Here is an 18,398-nt window from a genome sequence, read left to right as displayed (position 1 = left end):
GAGACTTTTCTGCCTTGGCTGGCTTTGAACCGTAATCTTCAGATCTCAGTTCCTGCGTTGCTAGGATTACCCACATAAGCCACCAGTGCCCAGTTGTTAATAGCTTTTGATATGGACTAGAATTAAAGTGTCATGTTTTAGGTTATTTTATTTTTATTGAATTTTGTTTTGTTTTGGTCTGGTGCTTGAACTCAGGACCAGACAATGTCCCTGAGCATTTTTTACTCAAGGCTGGTACTCTATTGGCCCACAACTCCACTTCTGGCTTTTTGCTAGTTAATTGGAGCTAAGATTCTCATGGATTTTTCTACCTGGGTGAGCTTTGAGCCACAATCCTCAGAGCTTAGCCTCCTGAGTAGCTAGAATCACAGGTGTGAGCCACAGGCTCTTGGCTAAGAAAGATTTTTTCCTCCATAAGCTTTTGCTCCTTTTATAAGAATTTAGGAATTTTCTAATATGAAAGGTTTAAAATTCTTACAGTCAACGTAATTCGGATGTTCTCTTAGGATATTTTTATATAGTTTCTCAGCTTCGTGGAATTCACACATGGCTTCATACAGCCTGGCTAAGTTATAGGAGGTGGTGACAGAAATGGCATTGTAATAGTGTTCATCATGCTCTGCCTCGGCCTTTGCACGATCCAAGGAGGCCAAAAAATATTTCTATGAGGAAGAAAAGAAAATTGCATTGTTGAAAGACTTAGATGATACCTCTAAAAATGTATGCATTCCACTTAATCAAGAATGAAAGAAAGGAAGATTTCTATTTTCCTACCTTTGCCTCCCCTAGGTTTCCAAGTCTAAAATGGAGGGCACCAACATTATTCAGAATCTCAGGGGGGACATCAGCCTGCACTTTCTCCTGAAGGATTCGTGTTGCTGTTCCATATGCTGAGAGAGCCCCCTGTGTATTTATGGTAGACAGTAAAGGTATGCATATAAATCAAGGAGAAATATTACCACCAGGCTTACATAAAACTACACATGACAGAAGATGAAATCACGAGTACAAACCTGTATATCAGTCTGTTCTAAAATTTGTGCCAATTCAATCCAAGCTTCAACATCATCAGGATACTGTTCTGTGACCTTCTTCAAATGGCCCTGGGATAAATGACAACATTTAAGTTAATGCTGTCAAGGTAAAACTGGTGGCCATTGTAACCTGCTTATAAGCCAACTGTCTCTAAAGTAGAACAAACTCAGCTTCCATAACTGCTTCTACCAAATAGTAACAAGAAACCAGGCCTGGAAATCTCTGAGTAATTCAAAGGAAACAGGTAAGATCTGAAAACTGTACCTTGGCAATATCACGTTTTTCTTGATCTTCTGAGGCAGCATAGAGAGAACCAAGAATTTTCATAGTTTCATAATTGTTAGGATAGGCTTTCAAAACTTTCTCAAAGCACTGAGATGCATTTTCTTTGTCACCTCGATAAATGTACATCTGTCCCAAACCAAAAAATGGGAGCACAAAAGAGGATGAGGCAAACTGTGTGGCTTGATAGTAGTACTGAAAAGCTTGGTCATAATCTTCCTAAAAGATGAAATAAAACAAGACAACAGTATTAAGACCTGAAGCTACAAATAAAAACCAGCTATTTAGAGAACTTATAAAAGTACCTTACCTGAACATGGAATGATCTAGCCAACTGATAACAACTTTCTGCTTGCATTGCCTCCACTTCTGTGTTATGGAATGCATGGAGAGCCAGGTGCTGGACTTTACTATAATCCTGAATAATAAAGACCAGAAAATCAATTGAGTAATGTCATGAGAACAGCACAAATAGTTGCTTTATCTTAACCACTAACACTTCATTTATCCATAGGGTATAGTTCCATCTTTTCCTTAAATGGTTTCCTTTTAGTGCTATATTATTTATAACATAACAACTGCTGAAGCCTATCAACAATTCATTGTAATTGTCAGAGAAAAGCATTGTGGTTAGTAGCTGTGTAGGTCACTAGCCCCCACTTCAGTTTACTCATCCACAAAATGAGGACAAAATTATTTATTTCATACTATTTCTAGAATGATTAGCTACTTGGAATGTACTTTTAACAAAAATTAAAGTTCAGTAATCATTAAATGCTTACTAGTAATGATAATGATAATCTTATTAGTAAGACTGAAATATGTCAACTTTTGCCTAACTAGGTTAAAATGATTTATTTTATTTTTTATTTTTTGCCAGTCCTGGGCTTGCACTCAGGGCCTGAGCACTGTCCCTGGCTTGTTTGCTCAAGGCTAGCACTCTGCCACTTGAGCCACAGCGCCACTTCTGGCCGTTTTCTATATATGTGGTGCTGAGGAATCGAACCCAGGGCTTCATGTATATGAGGCAAGCACTCTTGCCACCAGGCCATATTCCCAGCGCTGGTTAAAATGATTTAAACTCATTATTTAACTAGATTAAAGTTCTTAATACATTTCCATTCCTGTTTCAATATAGCAGATTAAATTTTCATATTTATTGAATAAAAATTTTGTCAGTTAAGTCTTCAATTTAGTATTTTAAGATATCTAAAATGGGGGCTGGGGATATAGCCTAGTGGCAAGAGTGCCTGCCTCAGATACATGAGGCCCTAGGTTCGATTCCCCAGCACCACATATACAGAAAACGGCCAGAAGCGGCGCTGTGGCTCAAGTGGCAGAGTGCTAGCCTTGAGCGGGAAGAAGCCAGGGACAGTGCTCAGGCCCTGAGTCCAAGGCCCAGGACTGGCCAAAAAAAAAAAAAGATATCTAAAATGTTTTTATAGAATTGTAGCTACTGACAACAATCTACTGCTGGACACTAGTAGCTCATACCTGTAATCTTAGCTACTCAGGAGGCTAAGGTCTGAGGATATCAGTTCAAAGCCAGCCAGGAAGAAAGTTTGTGATACTCGTTTTTTTTCTTTTTGCCAGTTCTGGGGCTTGAACTCAGTGCCTGGGCAGTGTCCCTGGCTTCTTTTTGCTTAAGACTAGCACTCTACTACTTGAGCCACAGTGCCACTTCTAGCTTTTTCTGTTCATGTGGTACTAAGGAATCAAACCCAGAGCTTCATACATGCTAGGCAAGCACTCTACCACTAAGCTACATTCCCAGCCCCCTGTGATACTCTTATCTACAAATAAGTACGAAAAAAAGCCAGAAGTAGACTGTGGCTCAAATGGTATTGCACTAGCCTTGAGCAAAGAAAGCTCAGGCAGAGTGCCCAGGATCTGAGTTCAGGCACCAGGACGAGCACAAAACACACACAAAAAGAGTATCATGATCAACATACAAAAATTCCATGGCTCCTCACTGCCTAAGTAAGTACATGCAAATTGGATTACACAGTTTCTACCTTTGGGCCTAATGCACTACCTATGGTAAGCCAACAATGCTATGTTCTTATTGTACCAAACTGCTCAGACTGTCTTAATGATCTGTGTTCTTCTCCTTTAAACTTAGAAACAGTCACTGGACTACCTCCAACCAACCATGTTTCAGAGTTTTCCTCTGTGGTAAAACCCCAATCCATCTTACACACTCCTTCATTCATTCTCTATCATAAGTGAAAGGAGACTTTTAGGCTCACGCTTGTGTTTGCTTAGCTACGTGTGCTCTCTATGAAATGACTTTTAGAGTGCAACCACTTCTTACTCATAACTGGTCACATCACAGTGCTGCCCACAGTACACAAAGTCAATAAATATTAAGTAGATGACTAGAACAAATGTACACATCCCAGGTAACTAAAATGAACTCAAAATTTGAAAAAAAAATCTGCCATTTTCAAATTTCTCTCCAAGTTAAGGAACAACAGTACTGATTACATCCAGGAAAAAGAGAGGACTTAAACAAACAAACAAACAAACTTGTACCTTTTTGAAGAAAAAGTGATTTGCCAAGTGGTTCAATACCATAGGGTTACTAGGATCTATAGTATAGGCTCTGGAAAGAAGCTGAACACCATTTTTGATAGAATCGGCCTAAAAGAAAACATTGCAATAGAGTGAAAACATGACTTCAACACTTTTCAAAATTAGCACTTTTCCAAAATTTTCTTCACAGTCTCAGCTTTGCAGTGTATAACCACCTCTTGACACCAAAACTCTTGCCTTAGTTCTTCTCCAAATATGACAAATCTCAAGTGAGTTACCACATTGTTAGAACTTCGTATTCTCTACCTATTTTATTATGGAAAAGCACTCACTATAAAGAATTCTTGAAATTTGATAATGGGTATATGAATAAATATATTTCATGTAAGTCTTAAAAGTAATTTATACTGACTCTTAGGGCACATTCTAGAAAATTTTCTAAAACACTACATTTTTCAACTGCCTTACTGAATTGTATTGGGTACTTAGTATGCTATGTTAAGAAAGATGGAAACTTGTACAAGTTCTCGTAACAGGAACTAGAAGCTTCTTGATTTTTTTTGTTGCTACTGTTAGTACTGTGTCTTGAACTCAGGACATTATATTATTTTCACTTGGCTTTTGTGCTTATGGCTCATGTTCTGCCATTTAAGCCATGCCTCCATTTCAGCTTTTTGCTGGTTAAGTAGAGATGGAGTCTGTTACTGTTCTGCCTGGCCAGGCTTCAAAGTTTGATCCTCTAGATTTTAGCCACTTGACTAGCTAGGCATGAATCACCAGCACCCAGCCTCTTGATGATTTTTAAGTAACTATACTGCTTGTATAATGAGATCTCTATTTTAATCTTCAATACTGTTTGTGTGTGGGGGTGGGAGGAATGTACCATTTTTTTTTCTTTTTTGTTGTTCAGCTCTTGTTTGAGCTTTAATGACTTCATTAGTCTCTGTAGCCATTTCACCCCCTCTAACATTGCTAACAGAATGGAGTAATTTTAGTAGCCTGTGAGACCCTTTGGTTTTTAGGAGAGAAAATCTAGGAGATATATCAAGACTGATATAAACCAGCCAAGATAATCTATTTCCCTTCTCAGGAAATTGGCCTAAAGGTGGATGTTCTCAACAGGGGACAATGTCACTTTTTGGTTATTACATCTAAGGAGATGCTGCTGACATTCAGTGGGCAGAAGCCAAGCAAAGCTGGTAAATATCCTAGGACAGGCAGGATAGTCACCCGCAATGAAGAAATACACAGCCAAAACAAAAATGTGCTGATATTGAGACACACTGCTAACACTGTTTTGGGTGATTTCATGTAAGAAGCACATTGGGGAGTTTCCTTCTCAGTATAAGAGAGTTTTTCACATTAAGTTCTGTGGTCAACTGTTAGAGAATTTACCTAGCAAGCAGGAGGGCCTGGGTGCAATATTAGTACTAACCCTCCTATACCAATAAAAAGAAAAACAGAGCTTCTCTAAGTTGTAATAATGAGATAGGTGGAGATATGACAGCCATTTTTCTTTTTGGCCAGTCCTGGGACTTGAACTCAGGGCCTGGGCACTGTCCCTAAGCTTCTTTTGCTCAAGTCTAGCACTCTACCACTTGAGCCAGTGCCACTGTCAGCCTTTTCTGTTTATGTGGTGCTGAGGAATCGAACCCAGGGCTTCGTGTATGCTAGGCAAGCACTGTACCACTAAGCCACATTCCTAGACTAGCAGCCATCTTTTGACTATGAAATTACAAATATAATGATGAAAGGCCACATATTAATGAAGAGTGGACAGAAAGATACTTTGAAAACCCTGGGTTTGATGAAACTGAGATGCCAACTCTGATACCTCAGACATATGGCCAATATCTATAAAAAAACCTCTTGGCTTAAGTCACTGGATGTTTTCTATTATTTGTAAGTAAAAGCATTCCAAACACATATACAGGTCTACAATCCCTTATCTGAGACTCTGGAATTAAAAATAAAAAAACAAAAAAGCTCTAGACCTAGGGAAAATTCATTTGGTGGAAAATACGTTTCCTGAATTATGAAGTTATCCTACTAGTCTGAATAGTGACTGGTGATCCATTTACCACAGAAATGTAAGTTTGCTTAATATATTGTGCAGAAAGGTACCATTTTACCTTTCTATAATCTGAAATTTTGACTTCTAAGACAGACCTGGCCCCAAGAGGTTCAGGCAAAGAATTGTAGATTTTACCTATCAGTCAGAACGAATTAATTTCCCCCTCATATACCTCCTTATTGTTGAGCTCGAGAACAGCCAATCCAACCAGTGCTCCCACGCATTTAGAGTTAAGTTCCAGGGCTCTGCTGAAGGCCAGACGAGCCTTCTCCAGTTTGTTAAGTTTCACAAAGCAATGGCCCATTCCTAAACGAACTTCAGCTAAAAAAGAAAATAAATCAAGTCAATCTGTCAAAAGAAAGTATTTCTAGGTTTCAAATATGAAAAATACTTAAATAAATACTTGTTAAAAACATGACTTCATGAGAACTTTCCTGAGTTTTTTTCTTTCACAGTCTCAACTCTACAGTGTACAGTCACAGGTTCAGACACCAAAACTCTTCCCTTAGTTCATCTTCATCAAATATAACATTGTTTCGATGAGTTACCAAATTGTTCAAATTTAGCTTTTTACTTATAAGCTGCAAACTCTCCCAAGTTAACTTTGATGGTAAGGCATATATATCTATATGTGTGTGTGTATACACATATGTGTGTACATATACACATATATACACATATGTGTGTACATATATACACAAATATATACATATACATATATGTCATATATATACACACATAGGAAGTGGCATTGTGGCTCAAAGTGGTAGAGCACTAGCCTCTTGAGCAGAAGAGCTCAAGGACAGCGCCCAGACCTAGACTTCAAGTCTTATGACCAACCGAAAAACAAACAAAACACACATAAATGAAAAGTCTAGTAAAGTCTCTTAGCCGACCACAAATTTGATTTCACTAGAGATTAAATGGTTCCATTCTCCATTATTTGGACAATAATCCAAGGAGAACTAGTTTTAGACATGACAAGTCTAAAAAGCCTTTCAAAGACAATATGAGGTCAGACTTTGTCTAGGAGCTACTGAAAGTTGTCTGGGTTGAAATGAATTTTGCAGTCTGATGGACAGAGAGTAGAGAAGCCATGAGACTGCACGCAGTAACCAGAGGAGCGAGGATAGACTGAAAAGGTGTCCAAAGACTCTGACTTTTCAAGTTTAGGAAAACAAGAAAAAGCCAGCAAAGGAGCCTAAGAAGGAAGCCAGAGGTGCAGGAAGAAGACAAAGTAAACACAGTGTCATTCAGGCTAAATGTGAAATTTCTCAGGTGACCAATACCTCCTACTGTTAGATCAAATAAAATAGGGCCAAGGAATTGATCATTGGTTTCATAGCACACAAATCAAAATGACCTTGACAAAAGCAGTTTTTGTTTGTTTGTTTGCCAGTCCTGGGGCTTGTAAGGGCCTGAGCACTGTCCCTGAGCTTCTTTGGCTGAAGGCTAGCTCTCTACCACTTGAGCCACAGTGCCCACTTCTAGCTTATGTGTATGTGGTGCTGAGGAATTGAACCCAGGGCCTCATGCATGCTAGGCGAGCACTCTACCACTAAGCCACATTCCCAGCCCCTTAGCTTCCTTAATAGCTAGCATTGTAGGCATGAGCCACTGGCACCCAGCTTTGTTGTATCACTTTAATAATAATTTCAATACTCTAACAGTATCTTGCCACAAATGACTTCATGAGCAGCTGCTAAATTCTTGAGTTTTAAGCTGAAGCATGCACAGCTTAGGCTTAAAACAAAGCTTTCCTCTTACCTGGACATCCTGGGTTAGTACGCAGTGCTTTCTTATAGTAAGCAAGAGCTCCTCTGTAATCCTTCTTGTTGAATGAAATACAAGCTTTACCTGTAATGATTTTAAAAAATAAACAAGCACTGTCTGATTAAAGAACACAAATTTCCTCTGCTTCACACTAACTTACCTAAGTTAAATATATCTCAGTAAGAAAAGCTTGAAAATAGTAAACAGCATTTCATATAAAAAACTTATCTTCTCTAGGTTTTATCAATTTATTCAAAAAAACAGAACATGATATGTTTTTGTTATATGTTATAAAGTAACAACTGTAACAGCTTGTAGCTGTCCAAGCTGACCCTTTGACAGCAAATAATAAATCATTCGTAACTGACACATATTGCATTTCAACAATCCTCTGTTGCGGTAGTTTCATATTTAACTCTTCTACCTTGCTGTTCAGCTCAATGATTAAGGAGCTATTACTGAGATATAGATTGGGCATATGTTAAAAAAAAAAAAAGATTCCTAAAATGATTTCCACAGACCACTTACCAAGAAGGGCAGGAATGTTATTGGGAGACTGGTTGAGTACAAAATGAAACTGTGCATCAGCTTGATCCATTTTGTCACCTTCAAGTAGGCAAAAGCAGGCTCTTCCCAACAAATGGTTCTGCAATGGACAGACATTATAAGAACTAGCCATAGTTCACCTCAAATGTGGAAAACTATAATGAAAGCCACACAGGGAGCAATTCTTAATTACAAAAATGAGAAATGATCCTGGGATGCAAATCTTCTGTGCCAGTTAAAAGGAGAGAAAGTTCAGGGCTGGGGATATGGCCTAGTGGCAAGAGTGCCTGCCTCGGATACACGAGGCCCTAGGTTCGATTCCCCAGCACCACATATACAGAAAACGGCCAGAAGCGGTGCTGTGGCTCAAGCGGCAGAGTGCTAGCCTTGAGCGGGAAGAAGCCAGGGACAGTGCTCAGGCCCTGAGTCCAAGGCCCAGGACTGGCAAAAAAAAAAAGGAGAGAAAGTTCAAATTTCTTAAAATATACTTGAAATAAGAGTGAAAATGTTGGAATTATTGGCTCAACATGTGTTTAAGTTTTATATAATAAATTTGCCCATATTATGTCAACAGTACAAGGATGGAAACAATTCCAACCTTTCTTCTATGATTATATAAACAATTATTATTTTAAGAAAAATTCAAAGTATCATCTGCTGTCTATGACACACATTTTGCATTCATGTGCTTTTTCCCTTTTGTAAGTTCTAAGAGATGAGATTAATTTTACCTGATCATACATAATAATCTTATCAGCCATTGTATACAACAAGGTTGCCTGTGTGATAAGATCTTTCTTATTGTCCTTATTCTTTTCTTTCCGGGCCTGTTGTACATAATAGGCTGCCAATGTATCCAAGCAAGTCATCTGGTCTTTTTCATGGTCTCTATAGTCCAAATTGCCATCTATACGTGCTGCTTCCAACAACTTCACAAACTCCTCTGTTTTTCCTTGCTTGTAGTATTCCAGCTATAAGATAAAGGCTCAAATTAGAAACACTAAAGCATAAGGTCAGCCATATAAATCAATGCACATTGCAAATATTGATTAATAAGGGAATGATAAACAAGCTATAAAATGTCTGTACATACTACTCTGCAATAAAAAAGACTGAACTATTGATACATGCCACAACATAGATGAATCTTAATATAATTATGCTGAGAGAAAGAAGCCACACCAAAGAAAAAATACACATTGTGTGACTCCATTCATATAAAATTCTAGGAATGTACACCAATATTTAGCAAGGAAAAGCAGATCAGGTTGAAGGCGGAACAAAAGCAGATGGGTGGCTGTGTGGTATGGGGGTACTGGGGCTAGGAGAATGTGTTCCAGAGGAAACTTTTAGGGGAATGGATATATCGGTTAATCTTGAATTGGTAATGGTTCCTCGTGTGTATACATGTTAAATATATATAATTTGTAATAGGTCAACTAGACTTTAAGGAAGCTGTTATAACAACTCCAAATGTCGCTCATCTATTCATCTACCAATAGTTGATCCTAAATTAAAATGTTCAGACAAGCAGCACTTGAGAAAATGATAATGGAAGATATAAATAACTCTAAATTAAAACAAAACAAACATGAATTGTGGTTCTAAATCTACCAAAAAATATCTGTGATTTTGGTCCTGTTACATAACTTCCATGGGCATCTGTTTCATTTATAAATAAAAAAGGAATACAACTGTTTATTACCATGGGATACATACCATGCGAGGATCTTCAAGTATGGTTGTTTTCTTCTCACCTGTATGAAGCAACCACTACCTGCCCATATTTTCAATGGAAGTCATATGTCTAAGGTCCTAAACTTAGCAGCCAACTTAGGATTTTAACACATGTGAATTCACGTCAGACTATATATACTCTTTCCCCTGGAACAACCTGTATCTCACAATCTTTCACTTGTTTATACTACTGAGCATGCCATGCTACTCTTCAAACATTCTAGCTTTTGCATAAGTATTGTTAAATTAGGATTATATACTAAAAACAAATAAATACCTAAACTCCTTTCTAAATTAAAAAAAAAAAGTGTGATAAGGATTAATGACCTGGTCTCCAGTGAGTAGAATGAGTAGACAAATACTGTACTTCTATAGGCACAACCACATGGAAAGGGAAGACAGTCTTTTACTATTGTTTGCTTTTCTTGTTGTTGTTTGATGGTACTAGGGCTTAAACTCAGGAAGGGGCTCAAGTTCTTTGGGCTTCTCATTAGACTTGAGGGCTGGCTTGCCCATGGATACTGGGCTATCGCTTGAGTCATAACTCTAGTCCTGGTTGTGTGTATGTGTGTCAGAACTGGGGCTTAAACTCAGGGTCTGAGTACAGTCCCTGAGCTTTTTTGCTCAAGGCTAGCATTCTGTCACTTGAGCAACAGCTCCATTTCTGGCTTTTTGGTGGATAACTGGAAATAAGAGTCTCACAGATTTTTCCTGCCTGGGCTGGCTTCTACCCATTATCCTCAGATCTCAGCCTTCTGAGTAGCTAGAACTACAAGCATGAGTCACTGGTGCCCAACGTGCTCTGCTTTTTTCTGGTTAATTAGATATGGAATGTGGTAGACTTTTCTGCCCAGGGATGGCTTCAAACCTTGATTCCCTATCTCAGACTCCTGAGTAGTTAGAATGATAGGTATGAGTCACTGGCATTAGGCTTGTTTGATTTTGAAACAGTATCTTGCTATGTACCCAGTCTGACCTCAAACTCATGAGTGCCAGGATTACTGAAACATATCACTAAACCAGGCTGTGGAAAGATAGCCTTTTTTTTTTGGTCAGTCCTGGGGCTTGAACTCAGGGGCTGGGCACTGTCCCTGAGCTTCTATTTATTTGGTCAAGCCTACCTACCACTCTACCACTTGAGCCACAGCACCACTCCCAGCTTCTTCTGTTTAAGTGGTTATTAAGGAATTGAACCCAGGGCTTCATGCATGCTAGGCAAGCACTCTACCTCTAAGTCACATTCTCAGCCCCTGGAAAGACATTGTTAAGAGTAGTCTTCTCAGAAAATAAATAAAAGCATGAATTGACATATGAATCTTCAATGAAGTGTTTTGTTTTGCTTTCTGGCTGAACAAAGAAAAGCAAACAGAATAAAGAAATAGCCTACAGAATGGGAGAAAATTTTGTCAGCCACTCATTTGATAGCGGGCTAACTTCCAGAACAACAGAGTTCAAAAAAGTAAACAATAAAAGAACAAGTAATCTAATAAAAAACAATGGGGAAATAATTTATATACTTTCAAAAGGAGTCATGTAAAGGGCTAATAAATATGTGAAAAAAATGTTCAACATCTTCAGTCAAGAGGAAAATACAAATCGACACTGAGATTTCATCTTACTCCAGTCAGAATGGCTACTATCTGGATAAGGAAATAAAAACAACAAATGATGGTGAAGACATGGAGAAAAAAGAAGGCTTAAACATTGTTGATAAGATATAAATTGGAACAGCCCTTATGGAAGTCTCAGTATGGAAGTCCCCCCAAAAAATTAAAGACTGGACTGTACCACTCCTGGGTATACACCCAAAGGGGGGAAAAAGCCACCTGAGAGATGGTGGCTTACGCTTGTAATCCTAGCCACTCAGGAGGCTGAGATCTGAGGATCAGGGTTTGAAGCCAGCCCAAGCAGAAAAGTCTGAGACTCTTATCTCCTATGAACAACTCAGAAAAAGCCAGAAGTGGTGCTGTGGTTCAAGTGGTTAAGCACTGGCCTTGAGCACAAAGCAGCTCAGGGACAGTGTCCAGGCCCTGAGTTCAAGCCCCAGGACTAGCAAAAAGAGAAAAAGAAGAAAAGCCAGCAGATAACAAAGAAAACCATGGACTGCAGCCTTGGTATCCACCAACAAATGAACAGATTAAAAAAAATGTGTGTGTGGGGAAGAGGGTGGATGCGTGAGTGTGCACGCACACACACACACACACACACAAAATAAAAGACCACAATGGAGTATCATTTACTTACAATAAATGAAATCATGTTATCTGTGGGAAGACAGATGGAACTACAAGTCACTATGTTAAGTGAAATAAGTCAGATGCAGAAAAACATGTAGAATCACATGTCTTCTCAAATATGGAAGTTAGAATAGGAAAAAAGACCAACCTGAAAGGAACAGAACTACTAGGGGAGGCTAAGCAGGTTGGGGGTAGGAAGGATAAAGGGGAGGGTAAATTGAGAAAAGGGTAAGAGGGAAAGTGGATACCACTGATATCCCATATATCAATTTATAGAATGTCACAGTGAAACCCACAATTAAATGCACGATTAATGTGCACCAATAGTTACAATTTTTTAAAAAAGCTGAGCACTGAATATAAGCTCAATTCTAGGCCTACTTTTCTGGGCCTTCCATACAATTCAGGAATCTGTTTCTATGAAAGGGACTTATGGCACAACTGCTTAGGAATTATAATGATGGTATTTACATTACCTAATCTCATAAGAAGGAAAAATGGTGTTGTGAGGAAGAGAGGGCATAGAATTTCAGGCTTTCTGATTGGATTATCTAAGGATTTCTAGTTATATTCATACTAGGTAGAAGACTAAACACGGCAAAAAAACATAAGCCTGAGGGCTGGGAATGGGCTGGGAATGTAAACTAGTAGTAGAGTGCTTGCCTTGCAAGCATGAAGCCCTGGGTTTGATTCCTCAGCACCACATAAACAGAAAAGGTTGGAAGTGGCGCTGTGGTTCAAGTGGTAGAGTGCTAGCCTTGAGCAAAAAGAAGCCAAGGATAGTGCTCAGGCCCTGAGTCCAAACCCCTGGACTGGCCACAGAAGAAAAACAAAACAAAACAAAAAAACCATAAGCCAGAGATAAACGTTACCCCCAAAGTATACACAATGTTTATGTAGCACATTAAAGTAGTATATGTATACATACGTCAATCTATTGAATAATCATCAATCAAAGACTCTAATATAGAGTAGTATTTAACTCAGATGAATTTTGCCTTTACGAAAATGGCCTTACATTTCTTTCTTTCTTTTTTTTTTTTTTGGCCAGTCCTCGGCCTTGGACTCAGGGTCTGAGCACCATCCCTGGCTTCTTCCTGCTCAAGGATAGCACTCTGCCACCTGAGCCACAGCGCCCCTCCTGGCCGTTTTCCATATATGTGGTGCTGGGGAATCGAACTGAGAGCTTCATGTGTAGGAAGCAAGCACTCTTGCCACTAGATGGCCTTACATTTCTATAAATGGTAATATAATTAATTTTTATACATGGCATAATTGGCTCATCAATAGTCAAGTGAGCTATGCATTTCTGAAACCAGAAACTACCTATTTTCCCAGTCAACATATATGCAATTTTTTTTTGCATGAATACTGACCGCCAAGGCAATCCATATGTGCAGTTGTGTGTGTTCTTGTTTCAGAATACTGATAACTTCATCTCCCTCTGGTAACTGATCGAAGTCAAGTTCAATGACCTAAAACACAAAATGGGGATAGGCTTTAACCCTTACTTCTATTTAAGACTCATGCTTTTTTTGTCCTTTGCTGGGTTTTTTTTTCCCCTCCTTTGGCCAGTCCTGGAGCTCGAATACAGGGCCTAAACAGGGTCACTGAGCCTTTTTTGTTGTTGTTGTTGTTGTATAAACTTCTTCACCAACAACTTTATTAACTTCTAATGAAAATTAGAACTTTTCTGGGTTCTTCTGACAAGATTTTTTTTTTTTTTAAATCTTAAAACACTTTCTCTTCAGTGAAGCCATCTTTGGAGTTAAGCATCACTCTTTACCACGTCTGCCAGCTTGATTCCAATCCTGATATATTCCTCTTCTTTTGGTCCAAACCCTCAGACTTTAAAAAGTAGCTTCAAGTTAAGGAAAGGTCATTTTCCTACAGTTCAGTTCTATGAAAAACTTCCATCTACCACTGAAAGTCATAGTCCAGGAGTGAGGCAATCACATGCTAGAACTTCAGGGCCAATTGGAAAGTCTTTGTGAATACTCGCATTGGTCGATCTTACCTAAAATTGCAGTCCTGAAAAGTGGCCTCTCTGTGCACATACGTCATTTTTTAAAATGAGAGGGCAATGTGAAGGGGGTTGAGGTTTGATCACCAAAATTCAGCACAATGAAAACAAATGATAATGATTAATGAGCACTAGAATTCAAATTAACAGATGTTTTAAAGAGGTGGAGTGCCAGTATTCAGTTCCATTTTGAACACATTACAAAAGAACAATTTTTAAAAATAAAAAAGGATTGAGGCAAAAGAAAAAGAAAATAAAAAGAATATCTAAACCGTTGAATGACCCCCCGTTTGTTCCTGATAAACTTCAATCACATCTTCTTCCTCCATTCCCAGTTCTTTTGGAGTATGATTATCAGCAATTCTCTGACCTTCAAAGAGAAACCTGAGTGAATTCATTGGAACTCCCTGTCTTTGACAGTATGATTCTTTGAGTTTCTTGAGATGTGTTGTCATTTTTACTTTGAAGTGAATCTCACTGCTATCCTGTCCAATGACTTTGAGTTTAATGTATTCTCCCTCCTTCTTATCCCCCAAGTCCTGGGTTGAAGGTTTTGCCTCCTGGTCAGACATGGTGACTTGTGGCTTCACCCGGAGGTCTCTGCACAGCGGCTGCTTCGGGCGGACAGAACCTCGCTCCGGGGTTTACTCCTGAGCCTTTTTGTGCTCAAGGCTAGCACTCTACCACTCAGCCCCAACCCCACTTCCAGCTTTTTTTGAGCAGTTTACTGGAGATAAGAGTCTCTTGAGGACTTTTCCACCAGGCTAGCTTCAAACCCCAATTCTCAGATCTCAGCCTCTTGAGTAGATAGGATTACAGGTGTGAGCCACGGGCTCTTTGCTGCTTTTCTTAATTATCAATATGCATACACACAGGTACTTTCAACAGGGAGAGCTAATACATGTCAGTATTTTGGAAGCATATGCCACAAATCCTACTAGCTGTCTTCCTATCACTAGTCCTATAAAACTTTCAAAAGCATCGCTTGCCCAAAAATGAAGTAACAAAACCCTGCTTAACCTGTAGTCCAAATAAAAGTGTGGTTAAGTACCCTGAAGACAGATGCCCTAGGTCTGCCACTTTGAGAAACACGATCCTAGAGGCCATGCAAAGTCGAATGCCAACTGTACACATCAATCACGGGCATGATTTGTGTCACCGGCACTTCTGAATATGTATGTGCACGCGTGCGCGCGCATACACGCACGCACACACAAACACGAGAAAATAGTCTGGATATCAGATAATGGTAATAGGGGACCTTTTGAACCGACTGAAGACCACTGGACTTTCTAGGTGAATTATAGCCTAATATTACGTCCCACGTGAGCAGAAGTAAAGGGTCTGGAATATGTAAGAATACTGAACATCAAAGCTGAGGGCGCTATTCAGACAAGGCCACCCCAGAACGAGGCGTTGGTACTATACTAAGAGGGGGTTGATACTGCAAGCGTGCAGTCGCAGCGAAATATTCAGCTCCACATCTCGCTGATGAAGCTTTGGTCCAATTCCCAAGGCGGGGGAGGGGGGTGCACGACGATCTCCCCGGAAAGGACGTGGACCTCCGAGGGCATTAGCGCCCACCTCCGCCATGCAGGAGGCGCCCCCTCTCACTTCGCCCTCCCCTCCACCGAGGTGCCCGTGGATTCGGAGCCCGCGGCGTGCTGTCAAACGCGCGAGGCTGGGGGGGGGGGGCGCACTTGGAAGACCAGTGGCGTTGGGGCGGGGGAGGGGGGGACACTTGGAAGAACTTCCCCGCTGACCCGCACGCGGCGGCGGGACGAGGGGCTGCCGGCCCCGGAGGGCGCGGGGGCCGAGGACGCAGCGGTTCTGTTCCGAGCATCGCCCAGGGGTTCCGATCGGGGGTCCCCTGGGGAGGACGGTCTGAGGGACTCGGGGTCGTCCAAGTTCATGGCTCCCGCCCCCCACCCCCCCCTCGCCCGACACCCACCTCGTCAGTGTCCCGGAGGGGAATCTCGATCGAGCCCCGCGACATGATGAGACCGGAGGGCCAGCGGGCGCCTCGCCCCGCTGCTCTGCAGTCTAGAGTCCTCGCTTCGGGCTCGCCCGAAGCTCAGCTACCGCTCGGGATCCAACCGCGACAGCGGCACCGCCGGAGCTCCGGCTTCTCCTACCAGTCAGCCGCTTAAAACAACGAACGAGCCGACGGCAACCGGCCACTTCCGGGGCCCCGCCCCCTCTGCCCCGGAAGCACTGCCCACGGGAGGGCGCGTCCGCCGCGAGCTCCGCCTGTGGCTCTGGCGTTTCCCTCTTTGGAGTGATTGCTCCAAGGCCCGCAGCGCGTTGGGGGCCGGGCGGCGGGAGAACACTTGGGACTTTACAGGGCGGGAGAAAGGTCTGAGCGCAGCGGCGGTCTCCGAGCCTGAGTCGGGAGGCGTAACTGCTCCGCCTTCAGTGGGCGGGGCCTCCGACGTGGCCGCGAGGGGTGGGGCCTCCGACGACATGGCCTCTGTGGGCGGGGCCTGGCCAGCCTCGTTGGCTTCTGCAGCTGGAAGCGGTTGGTCCGGTTCTGTCGTTGTTTTTTTTCTTGAATTTTTGTTGCAAAGGTGATGTCCAGAAGGGTTACAGTTACATAAGTCAGGTAATGAGTACACATGTGCCTTCAACAGGGTCACCCCCGCCCTCATCGTTTTCCTCTTTGCACCATTCGTGCTGGTGATAACTTTGTGAACACTTTAAATCGCATTGCGGCCAATTCCGACTTCATGGTATTAATAAGGCTCGAATCTTTTTTTTTTTTTTTAAATATACTTCTTTTGAAGCACATAAAAAGAATCTGCTAGATTTGTTGTTTAATCAAATTGTGGAAGAATTTAATTACACCTAGTCAGTGTTTTGATTAAATTATAAAATTCAATTAAATTTTAATCAGTGACTTAGTTAAATTGTAGGAGAGCGTGCCTAAATTATATTATCTGTGTCTTTTTCACCAAATCTGGGAGAATCTCATTAAATAAGTTTTATTTTCCAAGTGTTCAATGCATCTTTTTTTTTTTTTAATGCCCATTACCGCCATTGAGCCCAAACCACTCATCACTTGTCTGGTTCTTGGACTTTCCTGCCCAGGCTGGCTTCGAACCTCGATCCTTAGATGTCAGCCTCCAGAGTAGCAAGCATTACAGGCCTATGCCACCTGTGGCCCAGCCTGAATACATTTCTTTTTGGACAGTGTCACCCCTTGTTCTCTCCTTGTTTTTCCCTCCCATGCCCACCCATAATTTGTATAGTTTATTGTAGTATCTAGTGGGTACCACTGCTGCATTTGTTTACCCTTTGTCCCAACATTTCTGTGCCCCCCCTTACCCTCTCAAAGACAGATAAATGCACAAATAAGACAAAAAGTAAAGAAAACAAACACGGTAACAAGGAGAAAAACCTCTTGTTTCTATTTCCTGGAGTTAATTTCAATATATTATTTTATATGATCAGAGATGCATGGCATCATGACTTTGTTCTCCTCCCCAAAGAGTATCCTCCTTTATCACACACACACACACATTGTGTGTGAATGCCTAGAGTCCTGTATAATTTATCATATCCTGGGGTATTTTAGTAGCTTCCACAGATGGGACAAAACATGAACTATTTGTCTCTCTGAGCTTGGCTTACCTCAATTAACATGATTTGTTCTAGTTCCATCCATTTCCCTACAAATGACATAATATTATTTTTCCAATGGCTGTGTAAAGTTCCACGGTTATTGTTTTTGTTTGTTTGTTTGTTTTGTTTTTTGATCCACTCATCTATTGTAGGGCATTTGGGTTGATTCCATAACTTGGCGTTTGTGAATAGTGCAGCAACAAACATGGATGTGCAAGTGTCTTTAGAGTATCCTGGCTTGTGATGTTCTGGATAGATGCCCAGGAGTGGTATGGCTGGTTCATAGGGAAGATCTATGTTTAGTTTTTTGAGGACCACCCAGACTGCTGTCCAGAGTGGTTATACTAGTTTATATTCCCACCAATAGTGCAATAGTGTTCCTTTTCCCCCCATCCCCAGTAACATTTGTTGTTGTTGGAATTCACAATGTTGGCCAATCTAACTGGGGTGAGATGGAATCTGAGTTGTTTTGATTTGCATTTCCTTTATGGACAGGGACGTTGAGCATTTCCTCAAATTTTTCTTTGCCATTCTT

The 18,398-nt window shown here is 40.9% G+C and overlaps 2 protein-coding genes across 2 annotated transcripts in view; both read right to left on the bottom strand.

Moving 5' to 3' along the window:
- Positions 1-16,419, bottom strand: part of Ctr9 (CTR9 homolog, Paf1/RNA polymerase II complex component) — a 31,297-nt gene extending 14,878 nt beyond the window's left edge. Inside the window, exons 1-12 of the mRNA XM_048359967.1 lie at positions 16,194-16,419; positions 13,596-13,694; positions 8,977-9,216; positions 8,228-8,345; positions 7,694-7,783; positions 6,099-6,247; positions 3,853-3,960; positions 1,628-1,735; positions 1,300-1,536; positions 1,014-1,103; positions 775-903; positions 479-662 (exon numbers count right to left, since the gene is read on the bottom strand). Of these exons, the coding sequence (XP_048215924.1) occupies positions 479-662; positions 775-903; positions 1,014-1,103; positions 1,300-1,536; positions 1,628-1,735; positions 3,853-3,960; positions 6,099-6,247; positions 7,694-7,783; positions 8,228-8,345; positions 8,977-9,216; positions 13,596-13,694; positions 16,194-16,238 (1,597 nt within the window). The 5' untranslated portion in view covers positions 16,239-16,419. The remainder of the gene's footprint in view (positions 1-478; positions 663-774; positions 904-1,013; positions 1,104-1,299; positions 1,537-1,627; positions 1,736-3,852; positions 3,961-6,098; positions 6,248-7,693; positions 7,784-8,227; positions 8,346-8,976; positions 9,217-13,595; positions 13,695-16,193) is intronic.
- Positions 13,871-14,814, bottom strand: LOC125361480 (small ubiquitin-related modifier 1-like). Its single transcript, XM_048359969.1, has one exon. The coding sequence runs from the start codon at positions 14,812-14,814 to the stop codon at positions 14,509-14,511; it is 306 nt and encodes a 101-aa protein (XP_048215926.1). The 3' UTR covers positions 13,871-14,508.
- Positions 16,420-18,398: the final 1,979 nt, after the last annotated feature.

Source organism: Perognathus longimembris, chromosome 13, assembly GCF_023159225.1.
Source record: "Perognathus longimembris pacificus isolate PPM17 chromosome 13, ASM2315922v1, whole genome shotgun sequence".
Taxonomy (NCBI): domain Eukaryota; kingdom Metazoa; phylum Chordata; class Mammalia; order Rodentia; family Heteromyidae; genus Perognathus; species Perognathus longimembris.
The sequence above is the reverse complement of the archived record's forward strand: the minus strand, read 5'-3'. Positions and strand labels throughout refer to the sequence as shown.